The sequence below is a fragment of the Coenobita brevimanus genome, chromosome 60 (assembly GCF_032717465.1).
Source record: "Coenobita brevimanus isolate Jiangsu-jjx chromosome 60, ASM3271746v2, whole genome shotgun sequence".
Taxonomy (NCBI): domain Eukaryota; kingdom Metazoa; phylum Arthropoda; class Malacostraca; order Decapoda; family Coenobitidae; genus Coenobita; species Coenobita brevimanus.
The window spans coordinates 25891738-25918159 of NC_137013.1; the positions used below are offsets into that span (position 1 = coordinate 25891738).

Consider the following 26422-nt stretch of genomic DNA (forward strand, 5'->3'; position numbering starts at 1 on the left):
AAAAGTCGTTGTTACGTAGGCGGGAATACAAGTTATTGTGCACATGATGACAGTGCTCACGGGCGTGGGTACCCAGTAGTTTTTTTGCGATTTACTCGGAAACTATGAGGCGCATGAAAAATCTGTGGGTACCTTGAGAAAGTTCATGAATTCTACACAAGATTATGAAATAAAAACAAAACCTGTGCAAGAAAACTTTTGCGGTAGAGCTCCCTGAATAAAAATCATTTTTTAAAAATGGCTTCTAGTTTTTTGTTAATTTTCTCAAAAACTACAAATCGTATCACAATCGGACTTTCTCAATAGAAAGCTGATGAAATTTTCTATCAAAACTTCTATAACATTTTTCTGTATGATGGAAAACACTGGAACTAGGATGTTGGAAAGTGCAACTGACGTTCCAAAATGTTTATTCACACCGGCCTAATGTACTTTTATTTGTATTTGTATTTTTTTTTTTTTTTTTTTTTGCTTATCGGCTAGAACAAACATCAGTGAATAAGATGATGTAGGTTTCATGGCGATATATAGAGGTTTGGGTGGCGAAAATAAGACAAGAATATATGTTTTCAGTGGTGTGCGAGCTGGCTGGGGGGGGAGGGGGATGGAATAAAATCATGTGTCGGCAAAACTTATAAAACACAAGAGGGTTAATTTTCGCAACGGCCACGGACATGTAAGTACCCTTTACACTGCTAAATATTTTTCATATCCACTTTTAATTTCTCATTCCCTGGTTCCTTTTTGATTCATTTCATGATTTCTGTCACTTGTTTGTGTGAAGAGGGTCTTAAATAGGTGCTGTGCATGTCCAGCAGGAGTTATTTTGGTGGCTTTCCAAGTTAGGCTGGGTTGGGGTCCATAAGTACCTGTCCAGGGGGCATTTTCCCAAGTCCTGGACAAGACCAAGTCGCAGACATGCCTTTAGCTTTATTACTTCGGGTCTTGGAGGGATTACCGTATGTTGTCACAATGTAGAGCCATAACGCTGTGGCAACATAACACAACATTGTGGTAATGTTGCTGCAGCATAATATTGTTAGCTGGGAAAATTCTAGTGTGCCTATCCATATAGTTGGAAAACTTATGAAAAAATGATAGATGTAGCTGAAGTGCCTTTTCCAAAGTTCGACAACATAATACTGAAAAAAGCAAAAATGATTGTTAAAAAAGAAAAAAAAAAGTATCGTTCGAGCGCACTCAGAAAGCCAGCAAGAGAGAACATTTTCAGGCATATAATCCGAAATAACAATTCGGAAATAATGCAAATAAAAAAGGAATCTTACCAGACATGTAATCAGGATTGAAGATACGAAGCTGGGCAATTTGAGAAAGACTTATAAAAGCAAAACAAGGTCTACGCATATTATAGAAAAACTTACGAAAAAGCAAAATGTGTCGCGTAAGTGCCTTTGTTGAAAATGCATTGCCATGTTGCTTAATAAATAAGCGCCAGTTTAGCTTTAAAGTTGGGTTATTTGGCTTGTATCGGAAACTATTAATGCGCCAGTGGACTTACGCACGTTGCTGGTGAATTTATGAAAATGTAAAATGTGTTAATTTGATTTTCTCCAGATTAACCAACACATGTGGTAGGTGGTGGCAACCATCATCCACCAACTTGATGTAGTGCTGCCTACTTCTTCCTTACCCTTTATCATTCTTTTTCTGTGCCTGCTCTCCTCTCTTCCTATATCTCCTATCTTTCCTGTCACTTCTTATTGCTCTTCTTCCCTTTACAGGCGGCTTTACATTGAGTGACAAGCCAAATGGTTCCCTGTAAGCCAAGAAGCCATTTACAGCGCTGGGTGGTGACCATATAACCAACCCATACGTGCTCCCTACGCGTCAACAAGTGGGTTGGTGGAGGGTTAGTGCCCCTCCCCATAAAACCATTAACTCAAAGTTAAATGGCCACCCCTTACGGGATTATGGCGTCTGGCAATAGATAGATAGAAGGAAAAGTGTGCCATCCCACTTATATGATATTAATTGAACGCTCTGAAATTTTGAGAAAGGCCACATAATAGTACGTTACTTTTCCATAAGCCAGTAAACACTATGCGTACACCCTTAAGCCTATGTCCAACTGTAAGGAACTTTCCCATGTCACGCCACGATCTTCATGTCTTCGTGTGTCGCTGCATGTCGTCATGAGTAACGTGATATGACTTAGCAATGACGTAGCACTGACTTGGAGAACTTGGTCATTCTTCTCGGTTCTTGGCGTGCTACGACAATATTTGGAATGTTCAAAAATTCTCTGCGTGGGCACCAACAAGGAGAACGTGACATGTCGTGGCGGTAACATCATTTGTCTTAGCTGTGACTTAGTGTGTCTTAGCTTGTCATAGGTTGTCGCAGCTTGTCGTAGGTGTGACTTGATGTGTCGTAGCAATAACTTGGAGATCGGATCCCGAAGACCTGCTATGACACACGTCGCACCGAACATCCTGGCGATCGTCGCGTATCGTCGTTTGGCCTGATAATTTTAGCGGTGACTTAGCAGTAACTTACCAGTTCCATAGCGTACCGTAGCTTGTGTAGCTGGTCGTAGCGTGTCGTAGCCATGTCATGGCGTGAAGTGGAGTCAAAGTGACTTATTTTTTTACTGAGGGAAGATCGTAGTGTGTCGTCAGGTTAACGTGACACTTCTGTAGGATGTCGTGGGATGTTGTAGCAGTCAATGTCTTTGTATGTCTTAGCACTAGCGTGACTGTGTTGTGAAATGGCCGTTTAGGCCTACCGTTTGAGGTGTGATCATGACATTTCACCAAGACCATACCTGGAGGGTAAGATCGTAGTGACCGGGCATGTTCTCGAAGATGAACATGACTATGGGACATGGGCTTTAGTATCATTAATTATTTCCGAGGTAACCCAGTTCTGTACTTGAATTTGGCTTTTTTTTTTCAGTGTTATGCCGGCGAATTTAGAGAAAAGCTACTTATGTAACACCTATTGCTTTTCCCATATTATTACGAACGATGGAGCTTTAGTAGTCTCTGAATAATTCAATATTGATTTTGTACGCCATCCCCTGTTCCAACAGCATCTGGTGTTCCCAGGCGGTCACCCATCCAAGTACTAACCAGACCCAACGTTGCTTAACTTCTCTGATCGGACGGGAAGCGGTGTACAGAATGCTTTAATAAAATAGCTGAGCATATTATTACTTGCAGTCTAAAGCGCCATACCACTGGATTAATTTTCAACATCCTAACCGACCCAGGCCTTAATGAAATGGGTGAACACTACTAAATATAACTGTATACGAACTTAGCCTAGCTTATATTACATCAGATCTGGGTAGGTTAGGTATGCTTGTTGGCAATATTACTTCAGGTTCTTAGGCTGTTGGAAAAATATAACGTACTGTAGCTACTTGGTAGGCTACTGTAGTTATACAACTAATTCAGTAAGACCCTCAATTTCACTGATTGCCATAAAACCCACAAATTCAAAGCCTTAAAGTCTTTTTCTTAATTATCTATATTACCACCATCAAAGATACATTATGAAGTCAGTAAGGACTACTAAAAAAGACATTTGTGATACCTTAACCATCAATTACATTAGTTGTACCTAAGCTGGGTAATGTTTAGTTAGCCCCTGACAAGGGTATGTAATTGTGAAAAACAGTACTTGCATTTCACATCCAAAGAGATTTTCTCATTTGATATAATGCTTTATTAAGAATGACAAATATGAAGAACTGTACTTGATAGTTTTCCATTGTGACTACTCACAGAATCGAATGTTGGAGTTTCCTGCTGTAATCACATTGATTTAGATGTATGTGGTCTACTATTTGTATATCAGTATTTTGGCATTTTTCAACTATGATTGTGGATAAAGAGTACCATGCAATTTTCTGTGCCTCAAATATGGAGGTACAGGACAGTGATCTGCAAATTCAGGGAGTTTGTTGCTGTTGTTGTTGCTCAACCCCAGTCATATCTGGCCAGCAGACGCATTGGCCGCAGGCAAGCAGGTGCTCCAATGGGATTTTCCCACAGGTTCTCAATGCTGTTGATGCTGTGTGTGCATTTTAGTGTGTCCTGTGCTGTGTGCTACGTTGTGGAGGCCCTTTCCACAAGAAGATAAAGTTGGAGATCCCCTGATTTAGGGGAATGAAGTCACAATGTACAGCGAATTTGACTGGCCATTTAATGGAATGTTTATTCCTTCAAAGTTCTTCTCAGGTAGTTGAGATGATTAATGATGTGAACATAGGTGATGAAGTCTATTTATCTTTTTAATGCCAGGAGCCTTAATTCCATAAGGGGTGGTCACAAGCAAATCGTCTCCATGTCGCCCTGTCCCACGCCATTTCATTGCCCTGTTCGCAGCTCACATCCCACTACTCTCATATACCTCTCCAGTCCATCCCTCCATCGCATCCTTGGCTTCCCCCTCCCTCTGCCCCCCTCCACCTCACTCACATACACTCTCCTCGTCAGTCTCTCGCTTTCCATCCTCTCCACATGTCCAAACCACCTCGGTGTTTTCTCCTAACCCTTCCTATCACATCCACATCCACACCACAACGCTCCTTTATATCCTCATTTGTTAGTCTGTCTCTCCATGTGACTCCACAGGCTCCTCTCAAATAACTCGTTTCCATTGCTCTCACTCTTGACTTGTGTCCCTCCAACAAGGTCCAAGCTTCATTTCCCTACGTTAGAGTTGGTATCACAGTACTGTGATGTAGTAACTTTTTCACTTCCATGCTCACTTCCCTGTTTCTTATCATTGCTTTCAAGGAACCAACAACCTTTCTTCCTTGTTGCACCCTTTCAAGCACTTCACCCTCCAAACTTCCATCCTTACTCATAATACTACCCAAATACTTAAACGTACTCACATTTTCCATTTCCTCCTCATCCAACCTCACTGTACATTCACTGACTTCACTACTCTCGAAGACCATAACTTTACTCTTCCCTACATTCACCTTTAGATTCCGTTTCTTACACACTCTCCCAAACTCATCCACCAAGCCTTGCAGCTCCCCTTCGTCTTCACTTAACAGCACAGTATATCATCTGCAAACAACAGTATAGGGAGTTTTCAAACACTGCCCTCTCTCATTAGGGCCACTCCAACATCCGCTGCCATACATTGTATCTCTTTTATGATCCCATCCATATACAGACTGAACAACCATAAATCTCTCTCTCTCTCTTTCTCTCTTTCTCTAAGCCTGAAAACCACTACCATGAGACATTCTCTTGGAAACATAGATTACAATGGAATGGTGATGACAAACAATATCATTAGGAAGTGTGAAATCCCGATGAAAATATTTGAAGAGGGCATCAGCTGACATGTTCCACAATTTGCTGTGAAAATGGAAAGGAAAAAGGAAATCGCAGAGACATGTGAAAGAAGGCAATGGAACAACCAAGCGTGGAATAAGGTACAGAGAAAAATAAAGTAAGGAGCTCCTGGAATGAATGTAAGAATGTATGAAATGACGACTTTGGACAAGAAGGGAGAAATTAATGAATTATGTGAAGAACATAACTACTAAAAGTAAGAAAGAACCTAACTTGCTCTATGAATCGTTTATGACAAAAAAAAAAGAAAAAGAAAAAGAAAAAAAGAAAAAGGTTAACATAGTGAGGCAGAGAGATGGAGAAGTTGCATGAGAAAGATGACGTGGGTGAAGTAATGAACAACAGGCGGCAACCAGTATTTGTAATGGAAGACGATTTTATGTATCCGGATGAAGTTAAGCCTCATCGTTTAGTTAACTGAGAAGGTTGTTGAGAGAAACGAGATACTACAGCTGATGAAGGATTTGGACGAGAGAAAGGTAATGGGATGAGATGGGATGGCTAGATGGTTTCTGAAAGTAGGACATGTGCTGAACGACGGCTGCTTTCAATATTTGATATTATGAAATGCTCGTTGGACAGTGGAGAATTGCCAATAGACTAGAGGAGAGTAGAAATTTTGTCCATTTACAAAAGGGAGGTAGAGAAGACCTGCATTGCAACAGACCGGCATCACTCACCAGCGTTGTTTGGAAACTGTGAATAAAATTTCAGAATAACAGTAGCAGTTTGGATTCAGAAAGTAATCATCCTGAGTCACTAACGTACCAAGCTTCAACAGCAGAGTGGTGTAAATTATGAAAGTAAGGGACGGCTGGGTAGACAGTGTCTATACCTGGTTCAGAGGCAGGCGTTCGATTGGCTACTGCACAGAATATTGCTACGTGAAGTGAAATTTTAGAGATGAACGAGGAAGTGTTGAAATGATTGGAGACGTGTTTGGTGACGAGACAACTGAGAACATTTGTAAGGGACAAGTGTTCTCAGTGTGCGAACGTGACTAGTGGAGTGTATCAGGGTTCAGTGATGACCCTTGTTATATTTCGGATATATATAAATGACATGCACAAGGCATTAAGCACTTATATGAAGCTCCTTGCAAACAGTGTAAAAATACACAATGATGAAAGAGTTGCAACATGGACAACTTGTTTAACTGGAGCCAGACATGGAAAATGGATTTTTATCGCAAAAAAAAAAAAAAAAATGTCATGTAGAAATCTGATTAGGCAAAAAAGACAAAGATTTAAGTGTAAAATTGGAAGAGGAATAATAAATAAAGTGAACTAAGAGTGACCATAAAAGACAGCTCATTACCGGTAAAGCATATATTCAGGATCACAGGAGGGGCCTATAGAGTGATGGCCAACGTATGATTGGCTTTTAACGTTATGAATAATGAGATATTGAAGAAGATAATACTGTTCATGATAAAACCGGGATTATATTATTATCCACCCGTAGTACGGTCACCGCATTTAAAAGTACGTGTTGATATTATGGCTATAAGGAAGAAACCAATATTAAGGGAGATGCTTTATGAAGAGTGGTTACAGAAGCTGACGTTAATAATCGTAAATATGAAAGAGAGAGAGAGAGAGAGAGAGAGAGAGAGAGAGCCTTGTGATTTCCAAATGAAAGAAGACTATAAAAATGGATACAGATCTTTTTGTGAAAGATAATGGAAATACCAATGAACATGAATGTTAATTTGGGGAACAGTAGATGTACTATGGGACACAAAAGTATCGGTGCACAGGGGACCCGATGCCTACCGAAAACAACTGATATTATCAGCGTCTCATTGTGTGTGACCAATATCTGTGTACATAAACATAATATTTGCCATGTGTTTACCAGAGTATATTGCTAGTTGGCGATATATGACACCTCCCGACATCAGGGCTACCAACGTGTGGTAGGTAGAACACTAATATTTCAGTGACCTTCGTTCTGTGGTCTAAAATGGTTCACACATATTGTGACCCATAGTTCTTGGCGCGATCCATTGAGCACTTGACTCCCAGTTTAAATGACCCGAGTTCAAGCCCTGCTCTGACCGCGTTGTTGGTGTTGGGAAGATGAATATTCCCCTGTCAAGTGTCGCTTAAGGCTGGCTGTGGTGGAGGTCCCTCAAGGTTTTGTAACTCGACTGGGTAAACCTTAGGTGCTCTGTCCGCTTGTGCCTACGCCTCACTCCAGCCTAGGTGAGGTTTGGTAGTTCTCGACGCTCCTCAGGAGCAGAAAGGGTCATCCTGTTGGCCCCCTTAGGTTAGGATGCTTGATTTAATACCTGTGTATTTTCAGCCACTGGTTGCAGGGAATAAGATAAGAGGTAGCTGAAAATTATTAACATTATTACACACGCGCGCCCACGGACTCCACAGACAAAAAAAAAAAAAAAAAAAAAAAAAGCACACACAAATACAAACAAGCCAAGAAACAAACAAGCATATACAAATGCACAAACACAAACACACAGGCACATACAAATAAACATACAGAAGCATAAACATACTAAAGCGCAATCATATAAACACACACATACGCACATCACACACACACACACACACACACACACACACACACACACACACACACACACACACACACACACACACACACACAAATAAACATACAGAAGCATAAACATACTAAAGCGCAATCATATAAACACACACATACGCACATCAAATACACACACACACACACACACACACACACACACACAAACATACAGAAGCATAAACATACTAAAGCGCATTCATATAAACACACACACACACACACACACACACACATTCAAACGTGTGCGAGCATCTGTTGATTTATCAGCGCGAGAAAAATGCTTAGTTTGCTAATGTCTGTTCACTTTCATGGTCTTTCAATACCGTGTGTAAGCACTTGCAAGCACAGACCGAACTGGTTGGTTGTGTATCTGGTTAAAAATAAATCACATGAATGCACAGCGTGTGAATTCCTCCTGGTATTTCCCACACTTGGACGGTTGGTCAGTCTCGAGGGTAGGGTGGGTCTTCCTAGTTAGCTTGTCATGTTTGTCTTAGGAATTAGAAGTAAATGGCGTTTCCAAAGGAATGTCGTCAGTTGTTTCGTAGAAAATTTTACTAACTGGAGCCTCCTTGTCTAAGGGAGTACAAGTTAATCACTTTTCCACGTAACCTAGCAAGAACTGTGCAGTACACCCACAGACCTCACAGACCCGGTACCTTATGAACTATCACTTTAGATTCATGTGCTTCGCTACATTGTGATGCTGCGGGGAGGGGCCAGTTTTACGTAGACCTATGCCAGATAATTGATTATTCAGAAATTAGACACATTGCAAAACATAGATGTTAATAACTAGACATCAATTGATCGTATCAAGCAATTTTGGTTAAAATTAAGAAAGGCAGGATTTTTCTGTGAATTATCAAAGGACTATCGTGAACATGCTAGACTTTTTTTTTTTTTTTTGTATCATTGTAGCTTAGCGGCAGGAAATTCTGAACGCATGAGAGTGATAGTGACAATGAGGTCATGGGTGGAGGAGAAAATTTTGATACTGAACAAAGTACACATACATTTTGGTCAGTTTTCTCTTAGGACTCTTCTTTTATCATTTGCAAACGAAAATCATAAGTTGATAAGCAGTTAACACCTTGAAAACTGTTTTCTAATCTTAACAAAAATTCACTGCAACAATAAAGATTCGAAGAAGAATGTGTCTTCAACGCACTCCTGTATCCACTCGACTACCATCTATTTGTATTATGAAAGCAAGTACTGAGGACAACAAATAAAAATATATTCAAGACAGACAAATAAAACTGGTTTGCCAATTGGAATGAATATGCTGTTTGTCACTGATCTTTACTGTTAAGTAAAAGTTTGCATTAGGTAGTGTGTGTTTATATATATATATATATATATATATTTATATATATATATATATATATATATATATATATATATATATATATATATATATATATATATATATATATATATATATATATACACAGGTATATATTAGTGGTAGGTGGTGGCAACCATCATCCACTCACTTGATATAGTGCTGCCTACTTCCTTAGCCTTTATCATTCTTTTTTTCTGTGCCTGCCCTCCTCTCTTCCTATTTATCCCATCTTTCCTGTCACTTCTTATTGCTTTTCTTTCCTTTACAGGTGGCTCTACGTTGAATGACAAGCCAAATGGATTCCTGTAAGACAAGAAACCACTCACAGCGCTGGGTGGTAACCATATAACCAATCCATATGTGCTCCCTACGTGTCAACAAGTGGGTTGGTTGAGGGTTAGTGCCCCTCCCCATAAAACAAATAACTCAAAGTCAAATGGCCACCCCTTACGGGATTATGGCGTCTGACAATAGATAGATAGATAGATAGTATTTTGGCATCATCAGCAAACATATTTAGATAGCTTTCATTTCCAATATTACTGTCTATATCATTTATATACACTAAAAACATAATTGGTGCCAGCACTGAGCCCTGTGGTACTCCACTAGTCGCTTCCCTCCATGATGAGTAATTTCCCTTTAATACTGTTCTCATTTCTCTTTTTTTTTTTTTAGAAAATCTTGCATCCAACAATTCAGTTTGCCTCGGATTTCTCCTTGATGGTACAGTTGCCATAAAAGTCTTTGGTGTGGCACTGTGTCAAATGCTTTCTTGAAATCTAAACAGATACTGTCCACCCATCCTTCTCTATTCTGTAATGTTACTGCTACACTGTCATAGTAGCTCAGGAAGTTAGTAGCACATGATTTTCCCTTTCTGAAACCAAACTGTCTTTCTATTATCATATTGTGTTCTTCTAGATGATTTACCCAAACTTTTCTTATCAGCATTTCTAATACCTTGCTTACAACACTGGTTAGTGATACTGGTCGGTAGTTGAGTGGATTTTGTCTCTTTCCTTTCTTGAATAAGGGAACAGTGTTTGCTTTCTTCCAAGTATCAGGTAGCTTACCTTGTCCCAAGCATTCCTTGAAAATTAAAGATAATAGTTTACTTAACTCTTTTGCACATTCACGTAGCACCCAACATGAAATTTCATCAGGACCATTTGCTTTTCCTTTGTCTAATTTACTTAACTCCTCCTGTATTTCTTTGTCTGATATTTGTATATCTGGTAGTATGTGTGGGCATGTGTGTTCCATATAATCCATCTCAAAATTATTTTCTTTTGTAAAATCATATTGGAAATCCTTATTTAGTGCTTTACAAATATCCTTCTCTCGTGTGTAGGTGATCCCCTCATCCGTAATGGATTGTACTTTATCTTTTACTTTGGTTTTGCTTCTGATGTAGCTGTAAAATAGCTTCGGCTGATCTCTACTTTTATTTATGATGTTCTCCTCAAACTGTTTTTGGGCTTCCCTCCTTATTCTTGTATAATCGTTTCTTGCCTGTTTATAGTTATTATATGCCCTTTCAGTATTGTGTCTTCTGTATCTGTTCCACAACAAATCTCTTTTTTCTTTAGATTTTTTACATTCTGTATTGAACCATTTCTTTATTTTCTTTTCTGCTTCTTTGTGCTGTGGGATGTACTTCTGGACTCCTATTTCATAAGGTTCACAGAATTTTCTACGTATAACATTTAAAGATTGTCCTCTAAACTCTTTTTCCCAATCTGTTTCTAAGAAGTATTTCTTTAGGTCATGATAGTTGCCCTTTTTGTAGTTAGGACTCTTTTTGTAATTTTCATTACTATTAACTATGTCATATGCAATCCTGAAATGTAATTAATACTGCATGGTCACTTTTGCCAAATGGAGGGTGATACATTATATTGTCAATATCATTTTCTTACCTAGTAAATATAAGACCTAGTACTGAAGGTATGTCAAGTCCTCTTATTCTGGTACATTCTTTTACATGTTGTGTTAGGAAAAACTCCTGCACAAGGTCCAGGAGCTTTTGGTCCGAACAGCTTTCCTGGCTTTTTATATCTAGAGTATTCCAATTTATAATTGTAATGAAATCTCCATTTAATATAATTCTTTCATATTTCTCCTCTATTCTATGTAGTAATGCTCTTAAACTTTGAATCGTTTTCTCTGCCAAGTCTTCACATTTGCCTTTTTCCTAAATGTTTGATCTGGGTGGCATGTATAAATTTGCCACAATTACTTTCCCTTCAGATCTACTAATCTCTACTGCAATCAGTTCTACCTGTGAGGGTACATCAAGTTCTATTTCCTTAACTTGCAGATTTTTCTTTGTTAATATTATATTTCCTCTCCTTTTTTAAAGTTCCTATCTTTTCTCCATATATTGTATTCCTCTACGTTTAGTGTATCGTTTGATATCCTTGGTGTTAATTTTGTTTCATTTAGGCAAACAATATGTGGTTCCTTTTCTTTGATATAGGCTAATCATTCATCTCTATGGTGGTACCATTCTAAACTGGCGGTTTGGGTGGGGCACGAACCTCTGTACTGTACAGTGTTGCCACGTTTTCCATACCCCCGATGCCTCTCTCTCTCTCTCTCTCTCTCTCTCTCTCTCTCTCCTGGGGGGAGATGTGCGTCACCCTAGGGAATTTTGTTTATGTGTCTTACAAACTTGTGCTTTCATGTCTTTATTTTGTTTTTTATTATATTATTGTTTTACATATGGCGCCAGATGACCTCCGTGTTGCGGCGCCTTGATTTGTTTTCATTCAATCATTCTCGCCCTCCTTCCTTCCCTCCCTTCATCTTTCCCTCCCTCCATCTTTCCCTCAGCTTGACAATGCACTCAACACTGCCCCTGGCCTGCCCTCTCTCTCTCTCTCTCTCTCTCTCTCTCTCTCTCTCTCTCTCTCTCTCTCTCTCCTGGGGGGAGATGTGCGTCACCCTTGAGAATTTTGTTTCTTTTTTGAGTGACTTATAAACTTGTGCTTTCATTTCTTTATTTTGTTTTTATTGTATCTAATTATATTAAAAAATATTATTGTGTTACGTATGGCGCCAGATGACCTCGCTGTTGAGGCGCCATGATTTGTTTTCATTCAATCACTCGCTCCCTCCTTCCTTCCCTCCCTTCCTTCATCTCTCACTCAGCTGCACTCAACACTGCCCCTGGTCTGCCTTCCTCCCCCCCCCCTCTCTCTCTCTCTCTCTCTCTCTCTCGTCTGTGGTATTTTAGGACACATTTTGGTTATTTTCTTTTATGTTATAATGTACATATTGTAAATTTGACTTTACTTCCACACCACCCAGGAGGTAAAAGTCTTGGCGTTTTTTTTTTTTTTTTAAGAGGTGTCCCTAAACAGGCCCCCAGGTCGGACTGGGTGTGTGTGTGTGTTGCCGCTCACGAGGGTTTAATGTTTTTTTTTTTTTTTACTAAGAAATTGGCATATTTTTACTTATATTCTTGCACATTATCTTATAATCATAATTGTGACATTATTACCAACCCCAGAAATACGGCAACAGCCAATAAAAGTGACTACTTTTTTTTTTTTAGCAACACTGTAAAATATTTATGCCACGTGTCTGTATTGCCGTATAAATATTTTACGGATAATAAATTTACTGTTCTTTCATATATTATAATACACACGTTACCATTGTATTCTTATGTGTTTATCTTATTGTGATGCCTTTTACATATATCAGAGCCGTTCACATCATGGGTATGGAAAACGTGGCAACACTGTACAGAGGTTCGTGCACCACCCAAACCGGCAGTTTAGAGTGGTACCACCATAGTTATTTAGATACCATTCCATCTACATTAGAGTACGTCAACTTTATCATCTTGTTTACATACTTGTCATGACTTGGTTCTACTACCTTCCTCTTTTTTATTCCCTCCTCTTTATGTACCACTTTCCAACCTGCAATCCAATTACTTTATAAAAAAAAATGTGTTCTTCTCTTCCTCTGATCTTCCCTCATTCTTTGTTCTTGCCTCCTCTCTCTTCTTTTTTAGTAATCCAAGTTCCTCTTGAGTTAGGCATCTTTTTATCCATACATTTTTGAAAGCCTCTTTTTCCATAAGTTTGTTTGCATTTTTCAGTATTTCCTCCACAGTGTTTACACTCTGGAAGGTTACTTTCAGGGGCCTTGATTTTTTTCTTTCATATTTCCCTAGTCTTTTGTATTCCTCTATGTCTTTACTACAGATTTCCTCTGACACTTCCTTTTTGTCTCTCTAAATCTTTTTTTTTCTTCTTCTTCTTCCTTTATACTAGTGATTACTATAGATTTGTTGATGTCTGCTGAATCTTGGACCAATTTTGGATTGTTTTGTATTATTTTTTTCACTTCCTTTTTAATGCTGTTTTCTTCAACTCTTCATTCTAAGTCTTTCTTTACGCATATATGGTTTCCACATCATTTTTGTAGCTTTGCATCTCTTCTTTTACCTGGGTTATCTTCTCAATATCACTGCTATGATCTGTCAGAGTGCTTACCTGGCTTATTGTCTCTGTATCATTTCTGAACTCTTCCATAATACTCTCATGGTTGACAACTGTGCTTGTCATTTCACTAATCTTCCTTCTAGGTGTACCCACTTCAACTGATAATTCATTTATTGTTGTGTCTTTCTTATTAATCTCCTATCCTAAATTTTCATTCTCTACCTTCTGCATGTGCAACTGCTTTTAAATTTCATCTATTTCACTATGAAATGCCTTCTCTAATCTGTACACTCATTCTACCAGCTTATTATGCGTTTCCATTTCCACCAGTTCCTGGTAGAAATCATCATCCTGCTTTCTACTTTTGTCCCTTTTCTTAACTCCTTCCAAAATTGATTTACTAAAGATGGTGGTCATCTTCTGGTACTAACAGAAAGCTTCTACTTACAGTGTTGCACTCCTTTACATCGCAGACGTGTGTGTGTGTGTGTGTGTGTGTTTGATGAATAAAACGGAAATGGGGGAACATTATGCTATAATTTATTCAGCAGAAACAAACTGTTTCCAGTTGGACATAGTTTAAATCCTTGCTTATTACAAATGGATTACATGCCTCATAAAGAGTAACTAATCTGAAAGTGAAGTACGTGATACGATACAAAAAATCATCTATCTATCTATTGCCAGACGCCTCAATCCCGTTTGGGGTGGCCACAAACAAATCGCCTCCAAGTCGCCCTGTCCCCCGCCATTTCACTACCCTGCTCCCAACTCACACCCCCCTCTCTCATATACCTCTCCACCCCATCCCTCCAATCATATATATATATATATATATATATATATATATATATATATATATATATATATATATATATATATATCTTCCTGCTTAGTACGAAATTGTCGTTTATAATTGTACAACGAAAGAAATTTATAATTACCATATGAAAGATTTTCAAGAATTTCAAAATTATTTTCGAGAAATCAATGCTACATCGAAATCTTTAAAATGTTGATAAGATCTGACCCCTATATTCCGAACACGTATTTTGTATTCTATCCCTGCTATCATCAGACAGTTTTATTAAGCTTAAGAAGGATTTTCCGACCTGGAAGCGTTATAAAAATTTTCCTTTAATCTCTTCAGTACAATAAATCCTCTCAGCGAAAAAAAAAAAAAAAAAAAATCTAAGCAGCATGAATTGAATTACAAATACGTCTCCGGGCTGAAGGAGTTAAAAGTTTCACGAAAGTTCCTGTTGTATCATTGTCAGTGGAGTGGTGGTAATCCTGCCGTCACTGCTACACACCTGCCGGTACACTGCACCTGGCGCGGCCGTGTTTGGTGCTGCCACATGGCTCTGGGGCACAAGACAAATAATAGTGTATGTAAAGTGATAGTAAAGGGTTATATATTAAAGAATTTGATGAAAATTTATATATATATATATATATATATATATATATATATATATATATATATATATATATATATATATATACAGCATACTAGTCTCGTCATAGACACCCTATGTAAGGATAACGCCGATTTGCCTTTAAGGCTTAACAAATATTATCCTTACTTTCCCTCAAACACGGAGGAATTACATTTTAAAAAATATCTAGCCCTAATGTTCATGCTTGTTTACATATACCTAAAACATCTTTTAAAGTAGCTAAAACGTAACGCTGACTCGATAAAACACAATCGTCAAGAATTCCGGGTTCTCCATATTCTTCTTTCTTTCTCTCTTCTTCTTCGTCTTCTCCACCTCCTCCTCCTCCTCCTCCTCCTCCTTCTTCGACCTTCAAGCTCTAAAATGACAAAACCAATTGTCTTGCTTTTTCCCACAAATTGGGTAACTGTTCACATTGCTGGATGCACGGTATATGTTAACCGAAAAATGGCAATGGTAATAGGTTGCTAAGTTAAATTTTTTCAATTCTGATCCGATTTAGACAAAACTTGGTGGTATGGCAAAGGGTGAGAAATGGTTAAGGTGCTTCAGATCTGAGAACATTCTATCAGATTTGAAGGGCCCGGGACAGTGTCAAAATGTAGTTTTTTTTTTTTTTTTTTTTTTTTTTTAATTCCATTTGGATTAAATGTAGTGAAAGGATCTGGGATAAGACATACTTTAAACTGTTCAATTTCGAGAACATTAGGATACAGGTCTAGGTCACAGGGTATGGCCAGCTTAAGCACTTTTGGTTGAAATTAATCAAACTCAGTGGTGGCATTCTGGGTCGTCCAAGGATGTGGTTTCTCAAATTTCAGAGCTATCGATCAAAGGTTGAAATTACAGAGCTAGGTTAAAAATAGGTCACACATCGATTGCAAGGCTTGGCTCTTGCGCTGTCTCACTGTCTTTTTATTTTTCAAGGTCGTTTTATTTACCTCAAGAAAGAGTTTCTAAGGAAGAGCGGGTAACTCTGAACCTTCATTAATCCCTTTGCTGATGTCATGATCTTAAGCTGAATAACCTGCAAAAACTTTCGGAGCTTCTTACGAATGTGCTTCAAAAACAGTAAAAAAAGGAATGAAAAACACTTACCAAAACATATTAAGATATAGGAATGACAGTGTGCCAGAAACTGCCAGAACAAGGTTGGCTCAGGAAAACAACATAATTATAATCCCATCCTTTTTTTTTTTTTTTTTTTTTTTTTTTTTTTTTTTTTAATTCAAGACGTGTCATTACGGTGTACCATTACTGCACTCCACACACCACCTCGGTGCTGCACACATGTTTCTCACACCTTCCACCTCCGCCATCTGCTCCAGATCATATCTACCCAGTCTCGCCTCCATCTGTCTCCTATAATCCATCTTCTTTTCCTACCTCTTTTCCACCTCCTGCAGCCTTATCACTGCCCTCTCCGCCTTTTAAACCCACATAAACAGGAAAGGAAAACAGTCCCTGCACTGATCCCATGACACTACGGAGATGCTACATTGTTACTGGCGTAGTCGTGTTCACCTGAAACAAGTACCCTGTGATCTACAAGTTGGTTACCTTTATAAAGCAGCCCACCATAAACTTTTGGGGGTATTGGTAAGGAACTGAGGGACTTGTGTATAACTGGGCTGCGCACCTGTCCGCCTATATCTATACCACTGCATGAAGGCACACGCTCCAGCACCAGTTAAAAGGAAAAAAAAAAAATGCTTGATATTCTAACCACTCTCTTCCGTTGATTGTTTATATTGTTGCGACGTCCATTATATGGAGATGGGGGATGAAGTGAATACAGCATATTGTGGCTGGCAGCCGAATTCTGTGTAACGTTCGAAGTTTTGTAGCAACTTTTCCTTAGCGATTTATTTTCCACAACACACCTTCCCATTCTCTTGTTTGCCATTAATATGGATATCAATCAATAACGTATAAAGCGATATTAAGGTTTAAGGTGTAATGTGAGGAAGATGTGTTATGAATTCTACAAAACCACTCAGTATGCGACCCATATCCTTACCCTTAGGCTGCCTCCTCACTGCCTGTATTGTTGTCGTGGGAGACGTCGTACTGTCTCTCCGTGACAGCACACATTGTATATTAAACATATATATTATCTTGTATGCTACTTATACCTCCCTATTATTGACATATTTTTCATTACCAATATACGAGAGGATATTACCAGGTGTCACCAGAATTCCCAAGTAAAAAACTATACGTCAAGAAATGTGAAAGAAAGAAAAAAATCCTTACAGTTACACTCCCCAGAGTAGGCGAATTCGAGGTCTGGGTTTTCGCACCGCTTAGTATCAGCCAGGGAGCAGTTGTTGCCGTAGGTGTTGCCGTCGCTGCCACACACGGGGGCGTACACCGCGGGGCAGAACCCAGGACAAAGCCCTTGGAGGTCAGGTGAAAAATATGTGAATTACATTGAAAATATTGAATGGATTAGCTAAGAAATGATAGCTGAAGTGAAGAATTTGAATTATTTTATACTATTTTACAGCAATACAGAATCGTCTGTTAGAAATCAGAATGGTGTTTAGGATGATACCATACTAAAGAATTTTAATTTAGCATTTTGTAAACTCCATTATATTGTCCAAATACCATACTGTGACAAAACAACACGCCGATTTGATCACACAAGTAACATCAAGAGGTCATAACTTGGAGTAATTCGTGCAAACACAGTGAAGAACATATATATATATATATATATATATATATATATATATATATATATATATATATATATATATATATATATATATATATATATATAAATGTCCGCTTTTCATAAAAATAAATTTCGAAAAAGGAAGATTAACACCTACATACACCCACCGCCAAATTCATCGCCATCATCACCACCACCAAAGAGTCTTCGCAGCATCTTCTTCACTGATACTGGGCCTCCGACGTACGGTTTCGTCAACAGAGTGATTTGGGTAAAAGGGTGCTAGTACAGTGGCATGAACTTATTCTGCCAATGCCATCATGTCTTTACGCATTAACGGATCTCATTTTAGACATGCGTGTCCTGAACTACTTCAAATACGGTACTCAGGACATTTCTTCTAAAAAAAATCAACTATTTGGGGCTAGGCAAGTACAGTGACTTGACATCACAGTAATACACTGTCTTACTGACGTAGTCATTGCTATGCTGTTCGTCCTGTGTTTTATCTCTTTTTAGATATACTGAACCACCTACAACTCCGACATACAGAGTGGTAGAACACAGCATCAAAACTCTTATTTAGACGATTTGATCGACAATGAATCTAGGCATATAGAAAGCTTATAAAAAAAAAGTACAATAATAGGTGTTACTTGATTGACTTTCTTATAAAAAAGGAAGAAAAAGTAAAGATGTTGCCATAATATTGCAGAATAAAGCCAAACAGCACCAAGTTCAGCGTTTAAAGTCTAAACTGTTTTTATGGAGAATTAGAACGAAAGAGGATCTAAGCGCATTGCTGGAAAGCTTATGAGGAAGTAACAGCTGTTACTAAAGTGAGATTCCTCGAAATTCTAAATCATTTTTAAAAAATACAAAAAAAAAAAAAAAAAGCCAAATTCATTACCAAGCCCGTGCTGCTTCAAAGACTTGATAAAGCAACAGCGAATCTACACACGTTACTGGAATGCGTATGAAAAGCAACACGTGCTGCTTGCATGACGTGTGTGTGTGTGTGTGTGTGTGTGTGTGTGTGTGTACATATCTATACCTATCTATCTATCTACTAACAGTATATATATATATATATATATATATATATATATATATATATATATATATACAGTATATATATATATATATATATATATATATATATATATCTATATATATATATAGAATAATAGTCTTGTCTCGTCATGACACCCTATGTAAGGATAACGCCGATTTGCCTTTAAGCCTTAACAAATATTATCCTTACTTTCCCTCAAACACGGAGGAATTACATTTTAAAAAATATCTAGCCCTAATGTTCATGCTTGTTTACATATACCTAAAACATCTTTTAAAGTAGCTAAAACGTAACGCTGACTCGATAAAACACAATCGTCAAAAATTCCGGGTTCATCATATTCTTTCTCTCTCTTCTTCTTCTTCTTCTTCTTCTCCTCCTCCTCCTCCTCCTCCTCCTCCTTCTTCTTCGACCTTCAAGCTGTAAAATGACAAAACCAATTGTCTTGATTTTTCCCACACCTTGGGTAATTATTCAATTTGCTGGATGCACGGTATATGTTAACCGAAAAATGGCAATGGTAATAGGTTGCTAAGTTAAATTTTTTCAGGTCTAATGCGATTTAGACAAAACTTGGTGGTATGGCAAAGGGTGAGAAATGGTTAAGGTGCTTCAGATCTGAGAACATTCTATCAGATTTGAAGGGCCCGGGACAGTGTCAAAATGTATTTTTTTTTTTTTTTTTTTTTTTTTTTTTAATTCCATTTGGATTAAATGTAGTGAAAGGATCTGGGATAAGACATACTTTAAACTGTTCAATTTCGAGAACATTAGGATACAGGTCTAGGTCACAGGGTATGGCCAGCTTAAGCACTTTTGGTTGAAATTAATCAAACTCAGTGGTGGCATTCTGGGTCGTCCAAGGATGTGGTTTCTCAAATTTCAGAGCTATCGATCAAAGGTTGAAATTACAGAGCTAGGTTAAAAATAGGTCACACATCGATTGCAAGGCTTGGCTCTTGCGCTGTCTCACTGTCTTTTTATTTTTCAAGGTCGTTTTATTTACCTCAAGAAAGAGTTTCTAAGGAAGAGCGGGTAACTCTGAACCTTCATTAATCCCTTTGCTGATGTCATGATCTTAAGCTGAATAACCTGCAAAAACTTTCGGAGCTTCTTACGAATGTGCTTCAAAAACAGTAAAAAAAGGAATGAAAAACACTTACCAAAACATATTAAGATATAGGAATGACAGTGTGCCAGAAACTGCCAGAACAAGGTTGGCTCAGGAAAACAACATAATTATAATCCCATCCTTTTTTTTTTTTTTTTTTTTTTTTTTTTTTTTTTTTTTACTTCAAGACGTGTCATTACGGTGTACCATTACTGCACTCCACACACCACCTCGGTGCTGCACACATGTTTCTCACACCTTCCACCTCCGCCATCTGCTCCAGATCATATCTACCCAGTCTCGCCTCCATCTGTCTCCTATAATCCATCTTCTTTTCCTACCTCTTTTCCACCTCCTGCAGCCTTATCACTGCCCTCTCCGCCTTTTAAACCCACATAAACAGGAAAGGAAAACAGTCCCTGCACTGATCCCATGACACTACGGAGATGCTACATTGTTACTGGCGTAGTCGTGTTCACCTGAAACAAGTACCCTGTGATCTACAAGTTGGTTACCTTTATAAAGCAGCCCACCATAAACTTTTGGGGGTATTGGTAAGGAACTGAGGGACTTGTGTATAACTGGGCTGCGCACCTGTCCGCCTATATCTATACCACTGCATGAAGGCACACGCTCCAGCACCAGTTAAAAGGAAAAAAAAAAATGCTTGATATTCTAACCACTCTCTTCCGTTGATTGTTTATATTGTTGCGACGTCCATTATATGGAGATGGGGGATGAAGTGAATACAGCATATTGTGGCTGGCAGCCGAATTCTGTGTAACGTTCGAAGTTTTGTAGCAACTTTTCCTTAGCGATTTATTTTCCACAACACACCTTCCCATTCTCTTGTTTGCCATTAATATGGATATCAATCAATAACGTATAAAGCGATATTAAGGTTTAAGGTGTAATGTGAGGAAGATGTGTTATGAATTCTACAAAACCACTCAGTATGCGACCCATATCCTTACCCTTAGGCTGCCTCCTCACTGCCTGTATTGTTGTCGTGGGAGACGTCGTACTGTCTCTCCGTGACAGCACACATTGTATATTAAACATATATATTATCTTGTATGCTACTTATACCTCCCTATTATTGACATATTTTTCATTACCAATATACGAGAGGATATTACCAGGTGTCACCAGAATTCCCAAGTAAAAAACTATACGTCAAGAAATGTGAAAGAAAGAAAAAAATCCTTACAGTTACACTCCCCAGAGTAGGCGAATTCGAGGTCTGGGTTTTCGCACCGCTTAGTATCAGCCAGGGAGCAGTTGTTGCCGTAGGTGTTGCCGTCGCTGCCACACACGGGGGCGTACACCGCGGGGCAGAACCCAGGACAAAGCCCTTGGAGGTCAGGTGAAAAATATGTGAATTACATTGAAAATATTGAATGGATTAGCTAAGAAATGATAGCTGAAGTGAAGAATTTGAATTATTTTATACTATTTTACAGCAATACAGAATCGTCTGTTAGAAATCAGAATGGTGTTTAGGATGATACCATACTAAAGAATTTTAATTTAGCATTTTGTAAACTCCATTATATTGTCCAAATACCATACTGTGACAAAACAACACGCCGATTTGATCACACAAGTAACATCAAGAGGTCATAACTTGGAGTAATTCGTGCAAACACAGTGAATAACATATATATATATATATATATATATATATATATATATATATATATATATATATATATATATATATATATATATATAAATGTCCGCTTTTCATAAAAATAAATTTCGAAAAAGGAAGATTAACACCTACATACACCCACCGCCAAATTCATCGCCATCATCACCACCACCAAAGAGTCTTCGCAGCATCTTCTTCACTGATACTGGGCCTCCGACGTACGGTTTCGTCAACAGAGTGATTTGGGTAAAAGGGTGCTAGTACAGTGGCATGAACTTATTCTGCCAATGCCATCATGTCTTTACGCATTAACGGATCTCATTTTAGACATGCGTGTCCTGAACTACTTCAAATACGGTACTCAGGACATTTCTTCTAAAAAAATCAACTATTTGGGGCTAGGCAAGTACAGTGACTTGACATCACAGTAATACACTGTCTTACTGACGTAGTCATTGCTATGCTGTTCGTCCTGTGTTTTATCTCTTTTTAGATATACTGAACCACCTACAACTCCGACATACAGAGTGGTAGAACACAGCATCAAAACTCTTATTTAGACGATTTGATCGACAATGAATCTAGGCATATAGAAAGCTTATAAAAAAAAAGTACAATAATAGGTGTTACTTGATTGACTTTCTTATAAAAAAGGAAGAAAAAGTAAAGATGTTGCCATAATATTGCAGAATAAAGCCAAACAGCACCAAGTTCAGCGTTTAAAGTCTAAACTGTTTTTATGGAGAATTAGAACGAAAGAGGATCTAAGCGCATTGCTGGAAAGCTTATGAGGAAGTAACAGCTGTTACTAAAGTGAGATTCCTCGAAATTCGAAATCATTGTTAAAAAATACAAAAAAAAAAAAAAAAAAGCCAAATTCATTACCAAGCCCGTGCTGCTTCAAAGACTTGATAAAGCAACAGCGAATCTACACACGTTACTGGAATGCGTATGAAAAGCAACACGTGCTGCTTGCATGACGTGTGTGTGTGTGTGTGTGTGTGTGTGTGTGTGTGTACATATCTATACCTATCTATCTATCTACTTACAGTAAATATATATATATATATATATATATATATATATATATATATATATATACAGTATATATATATATATATATATATATATATATATATATATATATATATATATATATATATATATAGAATACTAGTCTAGTCTCGTCATGACACCCTATGTAAGGATAACGCCGATTTGCCTTTAAGCCTTAACAAATATTATCCTTACTTTCCCTCAAACACGGAGGAATTACATTTTAAAAAATATCTAGCCCTAATGTTCATGCTTGTTTACATATACCTAAAACATCTTTTAAAGTAGCTAAAACGTAACGCTGACTCGATAAAACACAATCGTCAAAAATTCCGGGTTCATCATATTCTTTCTCTCTCTTCTTCTTCTTCTTCTTCTTCTCCTCCTCCTCCTCCTCCTCCTCCTCCTTCTTCTTCGACCTTCAAGCTGTAAAATGACAAAACCAATTGTCTTGATTTTTCCCACACCTTGGGTAATTATTCAATTTGCTGGATGCACGGTATATGTTAACCGAAAAATGGCAATGGTAATAGGTTGCTAAGTTAAATTTTTTCAGGTCTAATGCGATTTAGACAAAACTTGGTGGTATGGCAAAGGGTGAGAAATGGTTAAGGTGCTTCAGATCTGAGAACAGTCGATCAGATTTGAAGGTCACTGGACAGTATCAAGATTTTGGCACGTTTTTATTCCATTTGGATTAAATGTGGTGAAACGATCTGGGATAAGACAGTTTAAACTTCAATTTCGAGAACATTAGGACACAGGTCTACATCACAGGGTATGGCCAGCTTAAGCACTTTTAGTTGAAATTAATCAAACTCAGTGGTGGCATTCTGGGTCGTCCAAGGATGTGGTTTCTCAAATTTCAGAGCTATCGGTCAAAGGTTAATGCAGAGCTAGGTTAAAAGATAGGTCACACATCGATTGCAAGGCTTGGCTGTTGCGCTTTCTCACTGTGTCTTATTTCTCAAGGTCATTTTATTTAGCTCGACATAAGAGATTCAAAACAAGAGCGGGTAACTCAGAACCTTCAATAATCCCTTTGCTGATGTCATGATCTTAAGTACAATAGCTTAAAAAAACTTTCAGAGCTTCTTACGTATGTGCTTCAAAAAACAGTAAAGCAAGAACGAAAAACACTAAAACATATTAAGATAAATGTCAGAAACTGCCCTAACAAGGTAGGCCCAGGAAAACAATTATAATTCCATTATTGTTCTTTTTTTTTACTTCAAGACGTGTCATTACGGTGTACCATTACTGTACCCCCAAACTTTCACGATAATGGTATAATTATTAACCATCCATGCAATACAAAATTTACGCAAAAGAAAAAAAAAAAAGGGTCGGGATGCGATTACATGTTGTTTTACTGCCTCGATATTGCTTAGATGTTTTAAGGAGCACTGTCATCCTCATTATGATCGTTGTACAGTATATACCAAAGAGCCCCGTTAAATACGCCCTCCCTCTGATCGTTTTCTGTCTGTTCACAAGCATTGATCTAGTTTTATCTTTCAGGCTCTTTCATCTCTTCAAATCTTTCCTCTTCCCGGCATACAGTTTTATCTTCCGTTTCCACACATCCTCATTAATTTTCATCTCCTTGTTATGGAGTCTAAAAAATTTCCTCCGTTCCCTTCACAGTTCGTTTTACCCCCTCATTCCACCAAGCTACTGCTTTCATCCCTTACCTCTTCTAACCCCACACACCACCTCAGTGCTGCACCCGTGTTTCTCACACCTTCCACCTCCGCCATCTGCTCCAGATCATATCTACCCAGTCTCGCCTCCATCTGTCTCCTATAATCCATCCTCTTTTCCTTCCTCTGTTCCACCTCCTGCAGCCTTATCACTGCCCTCTCCGCCTTTTAAACCCACATAAACAGGAAAGGAAAACAGTCCCTGCACTGATCCCATGACACTACGGAGATGCTACATTGTTACTGGCGTAGCCGTGTTCACCTGAAACAAGTACCCTGTGATCTACAAGTTGGTTACCTTTATAAAGCAGCCCACCATAAACTTTTGGGGATATTGTTAAGGAACTGAGGGACTTGTGTATAACTGGGCAGCGCACATGTCCGCCTATATCCGTACCACTGCATGAAGGCACACGCTCCAGCACCAGTTAAAAGGAAAAAAAAAAAAAACTGCTTGATATTCTAAACACTCTCTTCCGTTGATTGTTTATATTGTTGCGACGTCCATTATATGGAGATGGGGGATGAAGTGAATACAGCATATTGTGGCTGGCAGCCGAATTCTGTGTAACGTTCGAAGTTTTGTAGCAACTTTTCCTTAGCGATTTATTTTCCACAACACACCTTACCATTCTCTTGTTTACTATTTAGATAGATATACATCAATAACGTATAAAGCGATATTAAGGTTTAAGGTGTAATGTGAGGATGACGTGTTATGAATTCTACAAAACCACTCAGACTACGACCGATCCCCTTACCCTTAGGCTGCCTCCTCACTGCCTGTATTGCTGTCGTGGGAGACTTCGTGCTGCCTTTCCGTGACAGGACACATTGTATATTAAGCGTTTATATTATCTTGTATGCTACTTATACCTCCCTATTATTGACATATTTTTCATTAGTAACATAGAAGAGGATATTACCAGGTGTCACCAGAATTCCCAAGACAAAAAAAATACATTAAGAAATGTGAAAGAAAAACAAAAAATCCTTACAGTTACACTCCCCAGGGTAGGCGAATTCGATGGATGGGTCTTGGCACTGAGCATTAGCCAGGGTGCAGTTGTTGCTGTAGGTCACGCCGTCGCTGCCACACACTGGGGCGTACTCCAGGGTGCATATCTGAGGACACTCCTCTTGGAGGTCAGGTGAAGAAAATGTGAATTACATTGAAAATATTGCCGGGATTAGCTGAGAAATGATAGCTGAAGTGAAAAATTTCTTTGAATTTGTACTATTTTACAGATATACAGAATCGTCTGTTAGAAATCAGAATGGTATTTAGGTTGATACCGTACTAAAGAATTTTAATTAAGCATTTTGTAAATTCCATTATATTGTCCCAGTACCATCCTGTGACAAAACAACACGCCGTTTTCATCAAACAAGAAACATCAAGAGGTTATAACTTGGACTAATTAGTGCGAAGACACTGTACATATACTCTCTCTCTCTCTCTCTCTCTCTCTCTCTCTTGATATATATATATATATATATATATATATATATATATATATATATATATATATATATATATATATATATATATATATATATATATCTCGAAAAAGGAAGATTAACACCTACCAACACCCACCGCCAAATTCATCATCATCACCACCACCACCAAAGAGTCTTCGCAGCATCTTCTTCACTGATACTGGGCCTCCGACGTACGGTTTCGTCAACAGAGTGATTTGGGTAAAAGGGTGCTAGTACAGTGGCATGAACTTATTCTGCCAATGCCATCATGTCTTTAAGCATTAATGGATCTCATTTTAGACATGCGTGTCCTGAACTACTTCAAATACGGTACTCAGGACATTTCTTCTCAAAAAAATATCAAGTCTTTGGGGCTAGGCAAGTACAGTGACTTCATATAACAGTAATACACTGTCTTACTGACGAAATCATTGCTATGCTGTTCTTCCTGCTTTTTATCTCTCTTTAGAT

At 38.2% G+C, this 26422-nt stretch overlaps 1 protein-coding gene across 1 annotated transcript in view; it reads right to left on the bottom strand.

The window, feature by feature from the left end:
- Nucleotides 1–14245: 14245 nt before the first annotated feature.
- LOC145403332 (uncharacterized) overlaps nucleotides 14246–26422 on the bottom strand; it is a 137864-nt gene continuing 125687 nt past the window's right edge. Inside the window, exons 6-9 of the mRNA XM_080275124.1 lie at nucleotides 25465–25605; nucleotides 21264–21407; nucleotides 17441–17584; nucleotides 14246–15088 (exon numbers count right to left, since the gene is read on the bottom strand). Coding sequence (XP_080131250.1) covers nucleotides 15087–15088; nucleotides 17441–17584; nucleotides 21264–21407; nucleotides 25465–25605 — 431 coding nt within the window. The 3' untranslated portion in view covers nucleotides 14246–15086. The remainder of the gene's footprint in view (nucleotides 15089–17440; nucleotides 17585–21263; nucleotides 21408–25464; nucleotides 25606–26422) is intronic.